The following is an 18,588-nucleotide window of genomic DNA, read 5'->3' on the forward strand; positions in this document are numbered from 1 at the left end:
TGCGATAACTGGAGAGCAAAAGGCCACTTAGGGCCACTGTATAAAAACTAGGCTTCTATTCTACAGGGCAGGAAAAAAATACAGAGAGAGGGAGAGAGGGCGAGAGAGATAGAGAGAAAGAGAGAGAGAGATTCAGTGGGGCCCCTTGTTACTCATGCATGACCGGTCCATAATGCACTTCTGCGCTTTCACTCACCGTTGGCAGGACAACAGAATTACCGAGAAAAGGATTGGGGAAGGCAAGATTTGCCAAGACTGTGGGAACAGCCAGATTCCTCCTTGTAGCACAAAAGATGGAGGAAGAGCAGCTCAACTCTCGCACTCACTCTCTAATACATACATTCAGAGCACAGAAAGTATTATCCTTTATTGTATCACCTCCTCTCTCTCTGAGCCCGATGCAACAGCGAAAGCATTTTTTCCACTTGGATCGCGAGCAAACATTCATGCATGAAGAAAAAAGAAGTTTGGTTGAAGTAAAGAAAAAACTCTGGGGTAAGATGAAGCTGAGTTTTCAGTACGGAACAAAGAAAATGATGCAAAAATTACCGCACCTCCAAGTCACACTCAATTTGAATGTGCACAAATGTGTGTGAGCAGGAGTGTAAGTGTGTTTGAGTAAAGAGCTTGTGTGTGTGTGTGTGTGTGTGTGTGTGTGTGTGCAGTGCACCCAAGTATCGTACTCTGGCTGAGCATTGATCAGTCTGGCTCCCTACAAAGAAGATGTGAGCAGACAACTAATGGAAGAGCTAGCCTCAATTAGCCCACTGACTGATGGGAAATGTGATTTCATTTAGTTGTCACTACAGACACTGTAAACAAGTCATGTTTCCCCCCAGGAGAGAGCAAAAGGCAAACAGAGCAAGAGGGAGAGAGGAGAGTCAGAAGGATTTGTGATTACTTGTGTCTGTTTGTTTACAATCTTTCCATTGTGAGTCATAAAGGTTTCATGCGATGCAGTCTCATTGCATTAACTTGTGTCAGTGTCAGTGTCACCTGTAACTTGGAGTCCAGGGAGGTTCGACAGTAACCCCGCTGTGTGCCTCCAGTTGAAATAATGTCAGCGTTTTCATCCTCATGCAACTGAGAGCTGATCTATTTTTTTTCTCCCTCTTTGCCTCAAACTTATGTTCTGGCTCGCACATCCTGCAGATTTAATTAACACCAACAGGAAAAAAAAAAAAAAAAACTTCCACAGACCTGTGACCAGGCCTTGTTAAAATTCAAATTAACATGGCTGTTAAGAGTTGGTTCATTTTGTTTATATGTGCAGTGTCCTCCCCTGTATAATGTGCTTTTCAACCACGAGGAGGCCTTTAGCATTCAGAATTTAAAATGACACACGAGTTTTGACCTGAGCATAAAATCAATCTTAAATTGATACAAGTGATTGTCTATAAATAGCTACAGCTTTTCATGAGAAGGCAAAGGGTAGCAAAAGTTCAACCACAGAGACGGTATTCATAGATTTTCCATACTGTCAGATGCCTTTGGTGTTCAAACACAACCAATTTGATTTCTCCATGCCTGCTCTTCACCAATCACCTTGCTGATGTCAGAACTGTGTGGCTGTTTAAGACACCCACCAAGGACAACCAAATACGACGATCACCAACTGCTGTACTCGTCCACAGGTTTCCTCCAGATAAGGGATGTAGCTATAGGTCCAGGAAGTCCAAGTCAAATCCATTAACTCCTCAAATGAAGATACATTCTACAGCAGGCTGCGTTCAGAGTCGATGCCACCATCAGTTGGTACTGGAGTTTCCTCATTGGCCATTTCCTTTTAAAATGTATTGGTGGTAAACACTTTCGATTACATAAGCAGGGCTGTAGTGTCTTTAGAGGTAGTCTAAATATACTGACTTTTTTAGACTTCTGGCAACTGGCAACAAATGTGGAGGCTTCCTGCACAAACCTTAGCTCCATGCTGTAAATCGCACATCAGTTGGCGTAGACATGAATGAGCTTTTGACTTTCACGCTGAGTGACCATTTTACAAGCAAATTTAGCTGAAATCACAGTCTTTGTCTTTGCTCGTATACAGTTATAAAATCAGGATTTCAGCAGCACAGAGCAGCAGCTTGAAAACTGCTCAGAAGTTAACATGTAGTTTAAATGGGCTGCGGTTCAGTCCCCATTTAACCTGTTGTCTGACACATAAACATGTAAATGAGTCATCTAACGATATTCAACCACTTTTCCAACTGGATTTAGCAGCCCTGCTTTAACACTCTCAACATTTCCTGGGCATTACAAGCTTCAGGAAGTACAATGCCAGTCTGATCAATCTCACATACAATGACAAATACAGGTAACAGTGTAATAGGGTCAACTAAGACGAGAATAAAGACATTTACAAGCAATTGTGAATATTAAGGTATAAAATGAGATGAGAAAACAAGTCAGGAATTAATTACCAGAGTTTACATTGGCCTTGAGTTCAGTCTGCAATACAGAGTTATTTCATTCAATTCACACTATTTCAATGACTGGAGCAGGAAAATTAGTTTTCTTCCCCATCTGTGTGCATGCACCAGGGACAGACAGCAGATCTGTGTCTCGGGATCTAAGATTATGATTGAAAGATGAGCTTAGATCATGGTCTTGACTCCATTAGGGGAATTTATGTGCTATACACTACATATTATACAGGACAAGACTCGGAAATGCATAGGGTCAGAAATGATCTGAGCCCTCTCACAGACACTGCACATTAACTGTCATTTGGATGCACGTAACCTTTATGCAGCTGAATTTCCGTAGTGCTGATATGAAACCGAGGTCTCACTTCAACCGCAGATGGGGAGAGAGAGAGGGAGAGAGGGAGAAAGAGAGAGAGAGAGAAAAAGGACACAGAAAGGAACAGAAAGAATGTGGCTTTGTAGTGTAACAGTTTCATCAGTACAGCCTGGGTGTATTCTGAGGGAAACAGAGCACTGTACGAATCATTCTGAAGAGAGGAAATTATATGTCATGCTCTATAAAGCAGGCACTTTATATATTTTCAGAGACGGTATCCTTGTGGCTTATATCATTATACAGTGGATGTACAACACTCTGTTATGATGACATCACCTCATTTTAAGCCATTTAGTTTCTCGGCTGTAGCTGCCTGCAGTAGATGGAGCTGCTTTAAAGGGTAGAGTTTCCCAAATTCCTTTCACATATTTTGACCCAGGCAGAGAGCTAAAATAGAAGTGGAGCAACATAATGATATGGCAGAATCTTTACGCTGGTCAAGTGGCATTTTTGCCTCACTTGTGCACATTTGATATTTTGGAGACCTATGACTGGTGCAAAAGCGTGGAAAAAAGAAGGACTAGTCAGTCAGGATCACTTCCTGTTGGTATTAAGGATCACAGGGAATACGAATACATGAATGATGGATTAACTTTTGACATTAAATATGAAATGATTATATATGTTTGTTGCTGTTTTATATGTTTGTTTATATCATTTTATATTTGCATATTGTTCTACTTTCCTTTACCTTGTATGCTACATGCTACTGTAACAACCAAATTTCCCATGTGTGGGATGAATAAGCGGTCTTATGTCTTAGAACATCATCAGATTGCCCATTCCTTTGCAGATTTGTTACAGTTGATCTGAGTGACATTGATTTCAGATCAGGAACATAAGAGGCGTTCAGAATTTTTAACAACCGCAGAATAAAGGGTCAAGCAGCATGGGGGAAGGTAATCAATTCTACCAGGTACCACCATGTGCTATGATATTCTATTACACCTTTACTTCTGATTAGTTGTATGTATTTTTTTCCCCATCCCTCCCAGGCAAAACACCTCTTTCAGTACTTCCTCATTCCAACCTCACCAACCAGAAGAAAAAATCTCCACTGTATCCAGCAATATTTATCAGAAAAGGCATAAATCCTCCTAAATGGACCTTATGGAAGGCGCTTGCTTTGCATGGGACATCATCAAGTTGTCACATCTAACAGCCATTCACCTGATGGATAAATGGCCTCTGTGCCTGGCTCTCCTGGCTCTGTGCGAGTTTCATAGAGGAAGAAAAGTCAGCCAAACTTGAAGTTATTGTTGAAACTGCCGAGATTAAAGTTTACCTTCTTCACTATATTTAATTTGCAAAATTAAAGTATGAATCTGACAAAGTATGTGGTTCACTTAACTTCTCAGCTGCTTCATCCATAAAGAAAAGCAATCTATACAGTACGTTACTCACCCTGGGGGCTGCTGCGATTAATTAGAATTTTTTTTACAAGGACATCAACATAACTATCTACAAACTTTTTTAATTCAGTCACAGAATATACATTGCCATTGGTATGCAGTTTCTGCCACACCACAAAACTCAGTGGTGCTTGTTAAAACACTTTTCATATCTATGCAAGTGCAATGAATAGTGTCTGACAAGGGCGCTTGTCTGCCCATTGGAGTAGCCTCATAAAGGAAACACCCTGCCAAGATAAAAGCCCCGGGTGACACTGGAGAAAGAGAGAGACGTTGTGGGTAAGAGAGAGAAATGAAACATCCAGAGGAAGGAAAGAGCATGAAGGTGTGGAGGGAGACACATAAGGGGGATGATATACAAACATGTTGCGAGAAAAGTGAGAAGCAAGTAGGAAATGAAAACCCTGCTTCCTTTTCAGACTGAAGAAATGCAGATAAAGGCACTACTTCGACTGGGCCACTTACATCGCTATCTGGAGGACAATCCAATCTCCTTGACATTTGGCAGGCAGCACATTTTTCAAAAACGAAATGTAAAACGTCAGTATCAAAAGCTTATTTTCATGCTATATGTGTACCATCACACATCTCCTGAAATTCTCTAGAAAAAGAAATGTTCATTGGGAACAAAAACAAATGTTTTATTGATATTGGGATGATTTTTTTTTTCAAAAAGCAAGATGAAACAGACCTTCTGAAACATCACCTCGTCATTGTTGTTTATCTCTTGCGATTGTATCTACATACATAATAAAGGGTTCAAACTCAGCTTGTGTATACTATTTGCATTTGTGAAATGGAGTGTGTGTTGATGTGTTTGAGCACAAGATTGAAGCCGTGTCAAGGCTCATTTCCTGAATATCTCATGCATGGTTGCTGTTCTTTTTTTGGCATCTGCTTTTTTTTCCCTCTGTACGGTCTTTCATTTGTTTCATTCATTGTTATTACCTTTCTTTTTTTTCAAACTCTCTGGGTTAATCTGTCTCTGCTCCAAATTCCTGTCTGTATATGGTGCAGAAGGAGCAGATGTGGATTTCCTCTATTCTGCCACATCCATCCTGTTACCCCGACATCCCTCTAATTCTCTCATCCCCCTCAACCCATTTATGACACACATACACACGCACATGCACACACACTCACTGTTTTGCTGTTACCCTCATCCCTGTCTCATCTCATCTTATCACCGTGAGGCTTTAAGAGAACTTCGGCACAGCAGTGGCCAGTAACATGTCACTCAAGATCAGAGCCGAGCCACAGGCACAACATATACTCACATAACATCTCAAAACAACCAATCACCTTCCTCTGGTGTATTTTCAGCTGTCTTTGTCTGCCCATGCACTTTTTTCCTCCCACCTTTCTCTTCTGTGTTATCCTTTCCATCAAAAGTGGTCTCCTTTGAATGACAAGCATGCACTGGATAACAGGAGAACTGCTGAGACTTTGGGGATTATGCTATTAATTTTGCTAATCAAGCTGGAAAGAGATGAAAGCACAGCAAGCGGTTCAAGATGTACGTCTGCTTGGTATAGCGTTGTAGTTTAAAAAGACTTAATTTGATACAAATTAGAAAATAAATGTCTACTTACTTGCTTCACAAGTACATTCAGGAGTAGTCTCAGGCTTTATCCCTCATTAAAAGATGACAGAATTACATTTCTGTTTGAAACATCACCTTTACTGTGCATGATGTCTCTGATGTAAATGTGTTCTGTCTATGGGAAAGACATGCAGCAATGCCTCCCTGTGAACATGACAAATGCAAAGGTATGAGAAAAAAATGCCTGGAATCAATATATCAGCACGACAGAGCCATGTGAGAATAAGACAGGTAAGAGTGTCAGTTTCCTGATTATCACGCCACTGATTCGTTTCAAGTAGAACTACCTGTTGTGGTACTTAAATGGACCTCGATGCTAGCACAGGCCTTGATGTCAGGGACATATTTGATCTCTGATACGAAAAACACTGTCATCATGATCCAGTATGTTTGCTATAAGAGTATACATGCATGCTTGGAATAGTGTAAATCTGCTGCTGACAGAAAATGTATTATTTCATATTACATGCAAATTATTTCTTGCTGCCATGTGCAATATGATCCGGAGCAATACTTTCCATAACGCTGGGAATCACATTGCACTGCGATAGATGAGCATAGAAATGATCCATATCTAACAGGAAAATCTCATATTGCCTTTGCCTACTATTTATGGATTCTGCCTTGTTGTTCTTTCTAAACAAAGTGCATCATTTTCAGAGGAAATTTAAATGTAACTCTGAAGCGCTCATATGTCTATGGAGGTGAAAGGTGGCCCAGGGATTACAAAGTGTGAAGGTCACCTCTCGTCAAAGAGGCAGGACTAGGACCGGCTGTAATGAGGAACTACTACAGTTTAAGGATATGGCTTCTTTTTGGTTAGAGGCTCACTTTTAATAAGGTCAGGATTAGGGTGACAAGCGTATTACAACGAGGGCTTAGGGTCAGCGCTTAGTCCTGGAGAATAGGCTACCATTTACCAGCTCAGTGCAACTGCGGCTAACACAGCCTCACTACTACTGTCGTGCCTGCAGATTTGGGGTCTGTTTCTTCAGTAAAAGCTTCTGTCTGCAACTCCATGTGTGCACATATACGTATGTGTGTGTGTATGGAGAGATGGGCATTGGGAGGTGACCACTGGTGTGAGGATTTGTGCACGTCAGCTCTTAGGATTTAATATTCGCTATGCCAGTGTCTCCATTCACCATTTTCTTGTCCACTCTCCTCCACTCCCCATCTCAACTACAGAGTAGAATGATAATGTTGCTCTCAGGGTGCTTCTCAAAGGATTAGCACAGATTAGCATTAGCTGGTCCATTTGAACTGGAAAGACATACAGCAGCATTAGCATGTTGGCAAACTGGTGTTGAGTTGCAGCCATCGTAAGAATTTGCAATGGGAGATAAGGAAGCAGTGAGTGAGAGAGACTCCCAAAGCCATTTGCTTATGATTCGTGACTGTAAATGTTTGACCTTTGCTTTCTATGTTTTTTTTTCTATATTATATTCTATGCATAATATTTTCCAAGTCTTTTACTCCTCTTATGAAATTGCAGGATGACATGAGCTTGTACAAGAATGCTACCAGGAGCAATAACAATTTTCTAAAACAATAATGTTGACAAATTTCCTGCTGAAAATAACAAGTGTTATTAATGAAATGTCATACAATCCAAAAATAAATGACTGCTGCCAAAAGCCAGAACATACAGCCAAGGTTACAACTGAAATCCAATCCATCAAAACTAATCCAGCTGTGCTAAATTCACCTCCCAGGTGAGCCAGAGATTAACATTTAAAAATTGAAAATGCCATGGTAGCAAGGCACTGACAAGCAGTGAGAAAGTTATGTAAGCATCAAACTGAACCATTAGGCTGCCAAACGACTTGGCTACAATTTTTAAACAAATAGTTTCAAAGCGCACAAGCGGCTGCTGTGATGCCCCGCATCATGGATGGAAGATTTTTTATTTTAAGGATACAAATGCATTATTTTGACCTCACTTACTTCTCACTAATGAGTCAAACTATGAGAATTTTGACTCAGTTCAGCCAGTGGAAGCTTTTGACTTGTGGGTATAGGAGAGTGATGGGCTGAGTAATTGAGTGCACTGTGAGACAAACACTAATGAGGAAGATAAAGGAGGAATTGAGTTAACCATGTTCCCATTTGTAATGATAAGAGATGAAGACAGACAGAGAGGATGTGCAAAGAAGAAGAAGACCTCTCTGCTTTCCAAAATAATGCATCTGCTGTATGTCTAACTTGTCTAGTTGTTTTTGCAAAGCACAATGCTTGCTCTTCCCAACCAGAGCAAAGTGGGAGAAAAGCAAATAGCTTTAAGATAGACGGTGAAATTACCCGTAATTGGAGACCATTTAAAAACATAATAACTTCTTTGTTTCCTCAGCAGGGGGTTCAGGACGGGGGAAGCTTTTTGATTAGGACTGCAGATGAGATAGCTATAAAACCACTGAGCCAAACCCTCACCAGATTCACACAGTGTGCAAGTGCAAATGTTAAATCTTTCTGCCAAAATGCACAAATTAATAATTCTGGAAGAGGAAGGATTATTAAAAGTCCAGTGTCAGTTCAACAGGGACCGGTTAGGGGAAAGAAAAAAAAAGAAATCTTATCACACACATATTCCCACATTAAGCAGCGAGAACAAGCAAACAGGCTTGTAAAATCTCCGAGCATCAATGCTAAACACCAACTTACAAAAAAATTCAAATGGAGCATGAAAATATGTATTAAAATCCAGCTGGAAACATGCCACAGCATCTTCAACAAAGATGTGTATGCAGTAGCAAATTGTTACGTTCCACTGAGTAGGATAGGGGAAGTAAGCTTAGGGGTGTGTGTCACTTAGGATGGGGGGAATAATGTTGTGTAGCATAGAATGGATTTGCAATGTGGCAAACTGAGACAGATGGTGATGGGGGCTGTGTTTTTCTGTGTGCTATGTGTTTGCTAGCTTGGACACATTGTGCTGTGCAGTGTGTGTGTGTGTATGTGTGTGTGTCGTGTGTGTGTGTGTGTGAAGAAGAAATCCCTAAGGCGCATTATGTATGCTGCCGCTCGCTCACCCAAGCCAAGGGTCTCAGTTCATTTGGTTTTTAACTGTTATAAATTGTCTCACTTGACTCCATCTTCCCTCCCCTCTACAACAGGCCTGGAGCAATCTTTACACAGGCAGCGGCCAGACTCCAAACTTAGAACCAATATACATGTAGGGTTTTGGAGGACTCACAAAAAAGGATCCATGTTTAATGTAGATGACACTGAGCCTAATTGGAGGGGAGACATCATGACAACAGTGCCACAAAGAAAGGGACACAGACCGTGCATTTGAAGGAATGGAGCGGCAGAGCCAAGCAAACAGTTGGTTTGGGTGTGTGAGCGTGTGGGTGTGTGTGTGGGTGTGTGTGTGTGTGTGTGTGTGTGTGTGTGTGTGTGTGTGTGTGTGTGTGTGTGTGTGTGTGTGTCTTTTAACAGGTGTATGGGTTCATGGTGTGAAACCTCTTTAGCTGGATGAAATTTAATACCTGCATTTTTCAAACGTAATCACCTAATTACAGCCTTTAAATATAATTCATGTTCTCTTGAGTTTCTGTCTCTATCTCTCTCTCTTTTACACACACACACACACACAAATACAAAAAATACAACAAAAAAAACTGCATACTCTCCACCCTCCGAAGAAACTGCGTAATCCTCCTATTGCTCCCAATCTAAAAACAGTTTCGATTTACAGTGTGCAGCAGCCACAGTGGAGGGAGCGATTCAATTTGAGTTTCAGACAACATCAGTGGATTCTACCTGCATAATTTCACTGCATTAGATGTGTTTAGAATGGTGCTCATGCAAAAGAGTGTCTAATAGCTTTCAAAGACCGAATTAAGATGTGGGGGGACGCTCAAGCTGATGATTAGACAAGGGACTAGAAAGTGACTTCTGGCGATAATATGAATACAAAAACACACTCTCTCTCTCACACACACACAAACACAAGCACACACAGAAAGTCAATTAACATGAACATGTGTCTTCGGGGAATTATATTTCAATTAGCTTTAGCTACTTCTAGGCTCCCTCTGAGACCATAATGCTAAAACAAGTGCATAGATGTGTACTTGTGAATGCAGTAATTCCTGCTTTTCAATTAGTATCATGCCATAATTCCATACTGTTGTTGTATAAGTACAAGCTAAGAAATTAAGCACTACATCAAAGTTTTGCATGACATTTTAAAAACCATAGTGTTGCAGTACATACACAGCTGATCCAAAACAATATTGTAGCAAGGCAACTTAACAAGTATCAATACCCACCAGATACGTGGAATAGACATTAGAGGGAAATAAACACTGTCGTTAGAAAAGGAATGCAACTCATTTTGGGGATTATGGCGTAGCAACAGTCATTCGGAAATATGAACAGTGACTTGAGGAACACCTGTGGGATTTATTCATATGGGTTCATTTCTGCAGGAGAGACTGGAAATTGCAGTTGTGTCTTCTTTCTCTCCTTTCCCCAGTTCTGCATTTTTTCAACTTTCAACCTATTGCCGGTAACCTATTCTTCCTGTCAAACCTAATTTGACTGGAAAAACATGCCTGTGTACGTGGACAGAGGAAGTTATCTCTGAATCTGGGTCATAAAAAAATAGCAGAGTACAATGTGGGAAAAAAAGCCTCAGTCCCTCTTTAGTCCATACTATCAGATCAAACACGGTCCGTGAAAACATTTGTCTGCCGTTTCCTCACCGCTCCGTCTTTATACTGCCAGGCTCCCGTGTGCACAAATGTGCATATGTACTTGCGTGAGGATGTGTGTGTATATATTTTTGGTGTACACATACAATATGGCTGTGTGGGTAAGAATATCTCTGTACACAATATGGGATACTGCTTTGGATGAATTCATTTCTGTCAAGAACAGACACAGAGTCCCCAAACAATATCAGAGTTGGGGTAGGAGAGCTGAGGGAGTAGGCAGAGTCACGGCTGTCCATATCTTTATCTCTGTTGAAGAAAATGATTACTGTAACATGTACTACCAAGTCTCCAGACTCTGGCCCGCAGGGAATAGTATGAAAAGGAGCTGTCAGATGAAAGGGCACATAACATAGAACGAACATTATCTAGGCTAAGAGTTATTAAGAGAGAGGGGGCGATACATGAACCTGTGGAGCATGTTGGGTTCAACTCAAAGTGCATCTTAAATCAGCCTTCTTAATTTGTTTGTTTATTTGCAAGCACACAGGCTATGTGTGTATGTGTGTGTGTCAGAGAGAGGCAGAGAGGGAGGGAGCGAGGAAGAGAATAATGTCATTGCCTTGTTTGTTCTTTATTTTCTCTTGTTCTTCCGTTTGAACTACCTTTTACTTTTCCTCGGTTTGAGTGAAAGATTACAACCCCGGCTGTGTGGAGAGTTTTAATCCAAAAAGGTGATTGTGTCTGTGTCACTTTATTCTGGAGTGTCTGAGATTAGTGACACATGGCTTGTCAAAGACTGGAGCTTCAGATTAGCCACTTGCTAATCCTTTGGAATTCAATGCTAATACAGACATCACATATGCATGCGCGCGTACACACAGGCAGACACGCTCGCTCCCAATAAACAGGCCTCTTTTTTTCCAATATGTGTGCTTGTGGCTGATTTGTATGGGTAGATTATATCTAATCGCTAAAGTCTATTGCAAACAAAAGAAGCCAAACATCCCAGAAGTTTGCTTGTCAATCAAGACCCACCAGATAAATTGACTAGAGCGGTAATCCTAAAAATCCCTCTGATCTTTAGGAGAATGATGTATCATATTGAACCAATGATATAGTTCATAGAGCAGAGAAAGCTGATCATTGGAGCTCATCAGAAAAATGAACACCATGTGCAGCTTCCAGCATTAAGAGCTTTTTATTCATTTCTTCACTATATATTTTTACTGGCAACTTACAGTTTCTTATCACATCACCAAATGCACAGTAACTAATATTCTGACTCGTGCACATAAATAGCTCTGTGTTAACTTTGAAGAAAAGCCCCATCAGCTGATAGGTTAGCTGAGCTTGCATATACTTCATTCCCCTACTGTGAGGTCTATTTAGGGTGTAAACCCACTGTCTGCTGCTGCTGCTGCTGCTGCTGCTGCTGCTGCTGCTGCTGCTGCTGCAGCCAAATCCACCTGTGGGTTTGTAGTCTCACCGTTCTCCATGGGAGGCTGCATTTGATCTCTCCTTTCTCTCGCTTTAGGCTGGCTTTAAATTACACTTTGCCAGAGTTATGAAACACAGCCTTGATGCCAAAATAAAAAAAATCTCCATTTATTCCGCATTCATTCTCAGCAAAAAAGAGGGAGGGGGAGTTAGAGACATGGTTGACATGTTCTGTTTTTGTAGCTAGAAAGCCATTTGCTCATCATCAACATATGACTCTATTAGATAATCACTTTGGCTAAAGTAACATACTGTTTATTAAAATCAAATTACAATCTCACTATCTTGTATGAAATGTGACATGTTCTTGAACTTCAGCCCTGACAACATAATTGTGAGTGTTTTTTGATTTGTAAGCTTGAAATGTGCAGTGATGGTGCATCATTTCCCTCACACAGCCAATTACTTTAGAGTAGCTATTTTCAGGAGACATTTGCCAGGACCAGTAAAGCCTTATACAATAGATTTCATTCAGCTGAATGACTGCTTTAAAGCTCAGGTGATGTCACTGCCCACACAATGCAGCGAGCTGGAAACCTGGAAGTTATCTACTGTAAGAAGCCTCAGCAGCTGGCATGTTGTAAAGCCATATTCTCAGGAGACACAGTCTCCATGTCGTTGCATTCAGACATAGACGCAGATTGGAGCTTGCCTCTCATTACATCTGTAGCTTTCTTGGATATTTAGCGATGAGTAAATACAGATATTTAAACATTGGGCTATTTGGCAGATGTTTTCTCTGGTGTCTTGTGTGTGTGTGTATGTGTGTCTGGGATGTTTCTGAAGTTGCTTGCCATTATTACAAACATAGAGCAGGTCTATATATAATGTTACAATGGTGCTTGAAAAATCTGTTTATTTACTGCTAGTTTTTGAAGGGAATGACTGGCGTTGCAGTATCCTATTCTGGAAGCTCATAATAGCCGAGGAGATTTCCACAAGCTGGTTTGGGAGCTGAGCTATTGGTTGGCACTCTGCACTTCAGAGGACATTTGCATACAGCTTAAAACTTTTAGGGGCTAGGTGTGTTTTTGAGTCTCTGCCATCTGCGATTTTGTTTATTAAGCTCAACAATGGCTGGCCAACTCCATCTTCCTTCCTCATTTTATCCCTGTGCCTGAACACACGCCACCAGAGTGTCTGAAAGCACGCTCCTGCCTGAGCAAAACCTGTCCCGAATGTGCAGGTTTACTGATATGAGAGAAGAGTCAGGACAGGTGGCAGGATCACTGTTTCTGGAGCATTTCTACTCTGCCATGAGAGTTTTAAAGCTCCAAATTCTACCACGTTCCCCTCTGGCCTCCTCCTCCTCTCTGTTCTTACTTTTTTTTTTTAAACACCTGGACTAACAAAAGACTGGCTTTGATCACGGGAAATCCCTTGGCAGAGCAGCAATGAATCCACAGCGGAGCTCGGTGTGCGTGTGTGTGTTTGTATGTGTGGATGCTTGTGTGATGCACACTGACCAAGTGCTGCTCTACTGAGGATTCTCACCATTGAAGCCTCATGGCTTTGGTATAAGGTACAGAGCACCTCACATGTTCTACCCATCAAAGCCCAGCCATGGAAATGACTACATTACAAACACACACACAAGTGGTGGTGGTGGTGGTTGTGGGAGGGGGGGCAAGTGCAAGTGAGCAAGAAAGAGAGAACATCTTGTTTCTCCCGTGTAATCAGTGGCTCTGCAAACACACACACAAGGCCGCTTGTTATCAGAAGCTTTCCCACGCTGCCGTGGTACAAAGCTCCACACCAGGATGGGAGGATAAAGTGAGGGAGGAATGGACGGAAGTACAGAGAGATGGAGGGTCAGCCTTCAGCAGCTTAGACTCACTGCGGGGATAAACACATCCCTCGGCAGGGGTTTGTATTTAGGCTAGCAAGATCAGAGTTCGAAACAGACAAACTAGCAGGCAGGCAGAGCAACAGGAAACAGACAGAGCAGCAGAGATAAACAGACATCCAAACAGCAAACAACAACAACAACAACAACAACAACCAGTGCACATATCACACACTTTAGTTGAGAAGAAGACCGCGCATTCCTCCTCCACACCTCTCCTCCCACATTACTCTTACATCAACTCCTCTATTCTAGCACATCTCCCTCTTTCTCTGTCGCTCTCTGCCTCGCTCGCCCCTCGCCGCCTGCCGCTCGGCTACAAGCTCTTACGTAAGAGGCCCATTTGCATAACAGGCTGTTTTCTCTGGCTCCGGCATGGGCACATGAGACACAGTGGATAATATGTTAACAACTCAGCCTGTTGGTAAACAACAACCTCCATCACAACACTTCAGTCGCACTATTGCGCAGGTCTACTCGGTGACAGTGATGTGGATGTGAGTCCAGCTGGCGCGGGGCCAAAGGGGCTGAAACAGCTGTCATTTACAGAGCGTGCGGACGTGGCTCGAGCTAGACAGACTTCATTCAGGTGGAGGCTGACCTGCCTGCTGTGTGGAACCTATACAATAATAGGTCTTGCACCAAGAGATGACTGTTCAAATCAAGCAACCTAGCATTATCCTCTTCAGGGTGGAGGGAGAGAGTGGAAGAGAGAGAGAGAGCCAGATTGATGTGTGTGTGGTGAGCCACACATGAAATGTGACGTGCATTGGGGGGCCTCTTCATAAACTATATAAACAGGTCATACATTTGCAGAAAGTAACGCAAACCCACACACACACACACACACAGACGAGCACATAATGAGTGTGCCGCCCTCAGGAGAATAAAGAGGAAAAGAAAGGCTCTGGAACGTCAATAAACGCTGCAATACAAGCTGTCAGATACCAGACCAGATACCCAGAGATACCTCATTACATACCAATTCATTAAGTCAAGAATGGCCTTAATCATGTCTGGTTATTAAGGACGGACTGCTTTCACTCTTGTCGTCCCTCTCATGTGACCACACAGATGCACATCAAAAGGGACGACAACAAATGATCAAGGGAATCAAGCACAAATGATCTCTCATTTGGGGTTTTTCATTTGCTTGTGGGAGAAACAGCAGTTAAAGTCAAGATGATGCTAATTTTGTCTTTCATGTAAAAAATAAATAAATAAAGTGTTATCCAATGCTTTAAATACACCTTGATATGATCTGAGAGGGATGAAGTGGACTTCATATCACACAACCTGCAGCTCAGTGTGGCATTTGTGGCCCTGCTGTTAGACTGACAGTTGTTTCGGAGTAAATCCATCACCCTCCTGCCACTGTTAAACAGTGTGAATGTATCAGTCCAGAAACTCATGAAAACATGTCCCCTGTTTAACTCCTCACATATACTGCTACAAAAAAAATTTGCTCAGACGTATCCAGACTTCTACGGTGCATTTAAAGCATATTGAGAAATTACCACGGAAAAATATGGCTGGGTTGTTCTGTGTCAGACTAGTTAAAAGTGGAAGTCGTCTGGAAGGGAAAAAAATGTGAACAGTGCTAAAGAAGCTTCTGGACCAAGTGCGGTTTGTGTCCTCAAAAAACAGGAGCCTGAGCTGAACTCAACAGTCTTTTGATGCGAGTCAAATTCCAATTTGAGCTACAATAACTCAGACTCCGATTCTCCGTTCAGAGCGATCAAATGACTGTAGACACAGAGTTCACTGGTATTTTCCATATTGACCTGCAGCAGCCTCTCCTCTGCTGTTACTTTGACATTTATCTATTTAAAACAGTTATAGATGAAAAATAAAAGAAACCTCAAAGAAGTGTAAAGGGCAAAAAAGCTTTTTTTTCCATTTCATTTGAACATTTCACTGTTATTTATCTCCTAAGTGGTCAATGAAACACAAAGAAGCTATTTCACTGTGACCTTGACCCTCAAAGTCACCTTACTCCTGTGTTTACAGCCAGTCCTCTGTTGTCTAAAGACCTCAGCGTCATAATTACCACAACCCTATTATCACACAGAGACAGAAGATCACAGTAATGTTGACATATTGTGGAGTTCACCTGTATCCAAATTGAGTGTCATCTCATAACTGGACGGTTATCACACAAACCAGTCGCTCAGCACAGCGGTGTAAATATTGGCTTAAGGAGGTTTCATCTGAGTGGAAGAGCGACTTTAATGTCAACAGATATCAAATAGCAGAAAATGAACTTCTGGGAAAGGAGAAGCCTGTCATTCTCATCAGGCCTGTGCACCTGTTCCTTCGTTAAACCCCATGCGGGCAAACAAAACACTGGAGCTGAACCACGAACCACACACACCACACCTGTACAGAGGAATAACGAGTCAACGGAAAACAGGGAAATACACGGGAGTCGAAATGCTCTGCGTGAGTGCACGAGCCCCCGAAGTTGCCCTAATCGGCTGCATCGAACAGTTCGGTGCGTAAAACGCGTCCAGTGTCTCTATGACTCAGCCAAGTGCTGCAAGTCAAAAAACAACCGCGAGGCTGGTTATTTCACGCTGAGGTGTGTCTTCCCAGCGGGCGTGTTTTTTTTCCCCCCTTCTCACTGACACTCGCGCACAGGACACAAGTGCGTGTGGATGCAGGGGAATGCACCGCGCTGCATATGGCTTCACAGTGGTGCTCGGGTCGTGTCCCGAGCACAGCATTGAGGAGACAGGATTCCCCCTCATTCCTCAACATTAACATCCGAGTGATCCCCGAATGATACAGGACGCGCTCTCCCCTCCTCTATTGAGCTGCCTCACATCACGCACGTTTGCAGACAAATGCACGCACATTCAGCGCACGTACAGACTTGCGCATGCAGGCACAAATGAGCACGAGGATGAGAAACACTGTGTGTGTGTGTGTGTGTGTGTGTGTGTGTGTGTGTGTGTGTGTGTGTGTGTGTGTCAGAGAGAGAGAGGGGGGGAGCTCTGCATCTCTTTGCCAGGACCCGCGTGTGACCGCGCGGTCTGCCCCTTTGGTCGTCCTGCCCTGCTGCTAGCCTGCAACATGCGCGTGTACACACACACACACACACACACACACACACACACACACACACACACACACAGGCATACACGCAGCTAACGCACACACACAAACACACGTGCATGTATGCACCACCACCCAGTCCCGTGGCTCACCTTTCAGAAGAATCCCATAAATAGTGTAGAGGGTGAAAACCAAATGACTCTTCAGATTCATCCTGTCTTCTCCGCGTCTCTGCTCCTTTTTTGCTTCCGCGCGTATTTCTCCTCCTCACCGTCTCTCCCCACTGAACCTCGAACGGGACCGGACGGCTTTGCCAGCTATCCAGGTGGACTTGGGAGTGCGTCTTTTGTGCTTCCTTGGGAAAACGGGGGTGGATAACAACAAACCGACTTCACGACCCCGCAAGACTGTGATGCTTTGGGAAAACGGAAATGATCTCGCTCCTCCCAAAAAAAAACCAACAAAAAAAAAACAAAACAATAGTCTGGATATTTCTTTCTCAGAGATGCACCAGCGGTGAGATACAGGGTCAGGTTTGGACGGGACTGAACACCAGCAGTCAGGCTCATACACTGTGAACAGTCGTCCTCTGGTAACAGAGTGGATCTGCCGCTGCTCAACTACTGTCTGCCCCGCTCTTGGTCTGCTGTGGCGCACAGTTCACAGTGCAGCGAACACGAGTGGATTGTTTGAGTCCCGCCCACACAGCGTTGACGGACACGGCAGGTGAACCAATCACGAAGACCAGAGGCTAAGCGAAGTGGGGGAGAAGGGGGGTGGGGTCGCCGTATGAGACACACTGCAAAAAATATTCATTTCAAGCTTTTTTTTTTTCTTTTCCTTTCTTTTCTTTTTTTTTTTAATTTCCCTGACTGATAAAATACTAGTAGGCCTAAAGCCCATGCGTGCACATAGTGGCGACCAAGAGTAAAAACCCGTGGGGAGATGGGGTTGCTGCAACAAAAGAAAACGCATCAGATCAATTCAAAGGATCTAAATGTAAAAGCAGAAATCCCTGCTGGGAGGGGCACTGAGGAGGAAATCAGCCACTGCCTTTTCACTGTGATTGATCTGAGTGTATAAAATATGGTGTGAAATATCATTGCTTTCAGGATGTGGCTTTGACTCAAACAAGCTATAAATATACTGTGAGTCAGACCCGTGTCCGGTTTGAGGGAGGAGAGGAGCTGGTCATTTCTTGCAGCGTGGGCCTACACGTGGAATGGGCTCAGAATTCAAATCAGACAAATGACAAGCAGACCTGCTCCTGGGCGTGAGCTGTCCATCCACATGAACCGGGTAAGTCATATGTTTCATTGCTTGCTGCTCTCTTCACAGTGCTGATTCTAGTTAGAGGGCCGTTAAGTATCAAGGTTGACAACTGCCAATAAGCTTTGAAGATTGTCTAGCAGAGGTCAATCAGAGGGGTGGAAAGGTGATGTGGAATGTGATGGGACCGGGGGTGTGTGTAGGTGTAGGTGTAGGTAAGGGGGATGAGGGGGCGGCAGTGGTCTAAAGCCATTCTGAGGGGAAAAAAAGCTGTGAAGAGTGAAAGAGAGAGAGAAGGAGCAGGTTGCACAATACAAGCTGTTGATGAGGCAGCAGTGTGGGCAGAGACGTGCACGGTCCACGGCTGTGTTTGCCTCGGTTATTCAGATGTTTATTCTGCCTGCAGCTGCTCTGTACGTAGGTTCAGAAACTGAGGAGAGC

At 42.9% G+C, this 18,588-nt stretch overlaps 1 protein-coding gene across 6 annotated transcripts in view; it reads right to left on the bottom strand.

Moving 5' to 3' along the window:
- The window catches only part of LOC146974610 (cell adhesion molecule 2-like), a 196,883-nt gene extending 179,323 nt beyond the window's left edge, over positions 1–17,560 (bottom strand). For 2 of the 6 annotated variants that reach the window (XM_085798143.1, XM_085798142.1), the window contains exon 1: positions 17,031–17,540. In XM_085798143.1, coding sequence (XP_085654269.1) covers positions 17,031–17,091 — 61 coding nt within the window. In that variant the 5' untranslated portion in view covers positions 17,092–17,540. Of the gene's footprint in view, positions 1–17,030 lie in introns of all 6 variants that reach the window. The other 4 variants (XM_085798146.1, XM_085798144.1, XM_085798140.1 and 1 more) reach the window with 4 other exon arrangements.
- Positions 17,561–18,588: the final 1,028 nt, after the last annotated feature.

This window comes from Trachurus japonicus, chromosome 14 (genome assembly GCF_045865225.1).
Source record: "Trachurus japonicus isolate A0001 chromosome 14, Traja_1.0".
NCBI lineage: Eukaryota > Metazoa > Chordata > Actinopteri > Carangiformes > Carangidae > Trachurus > Trachurus japonicus.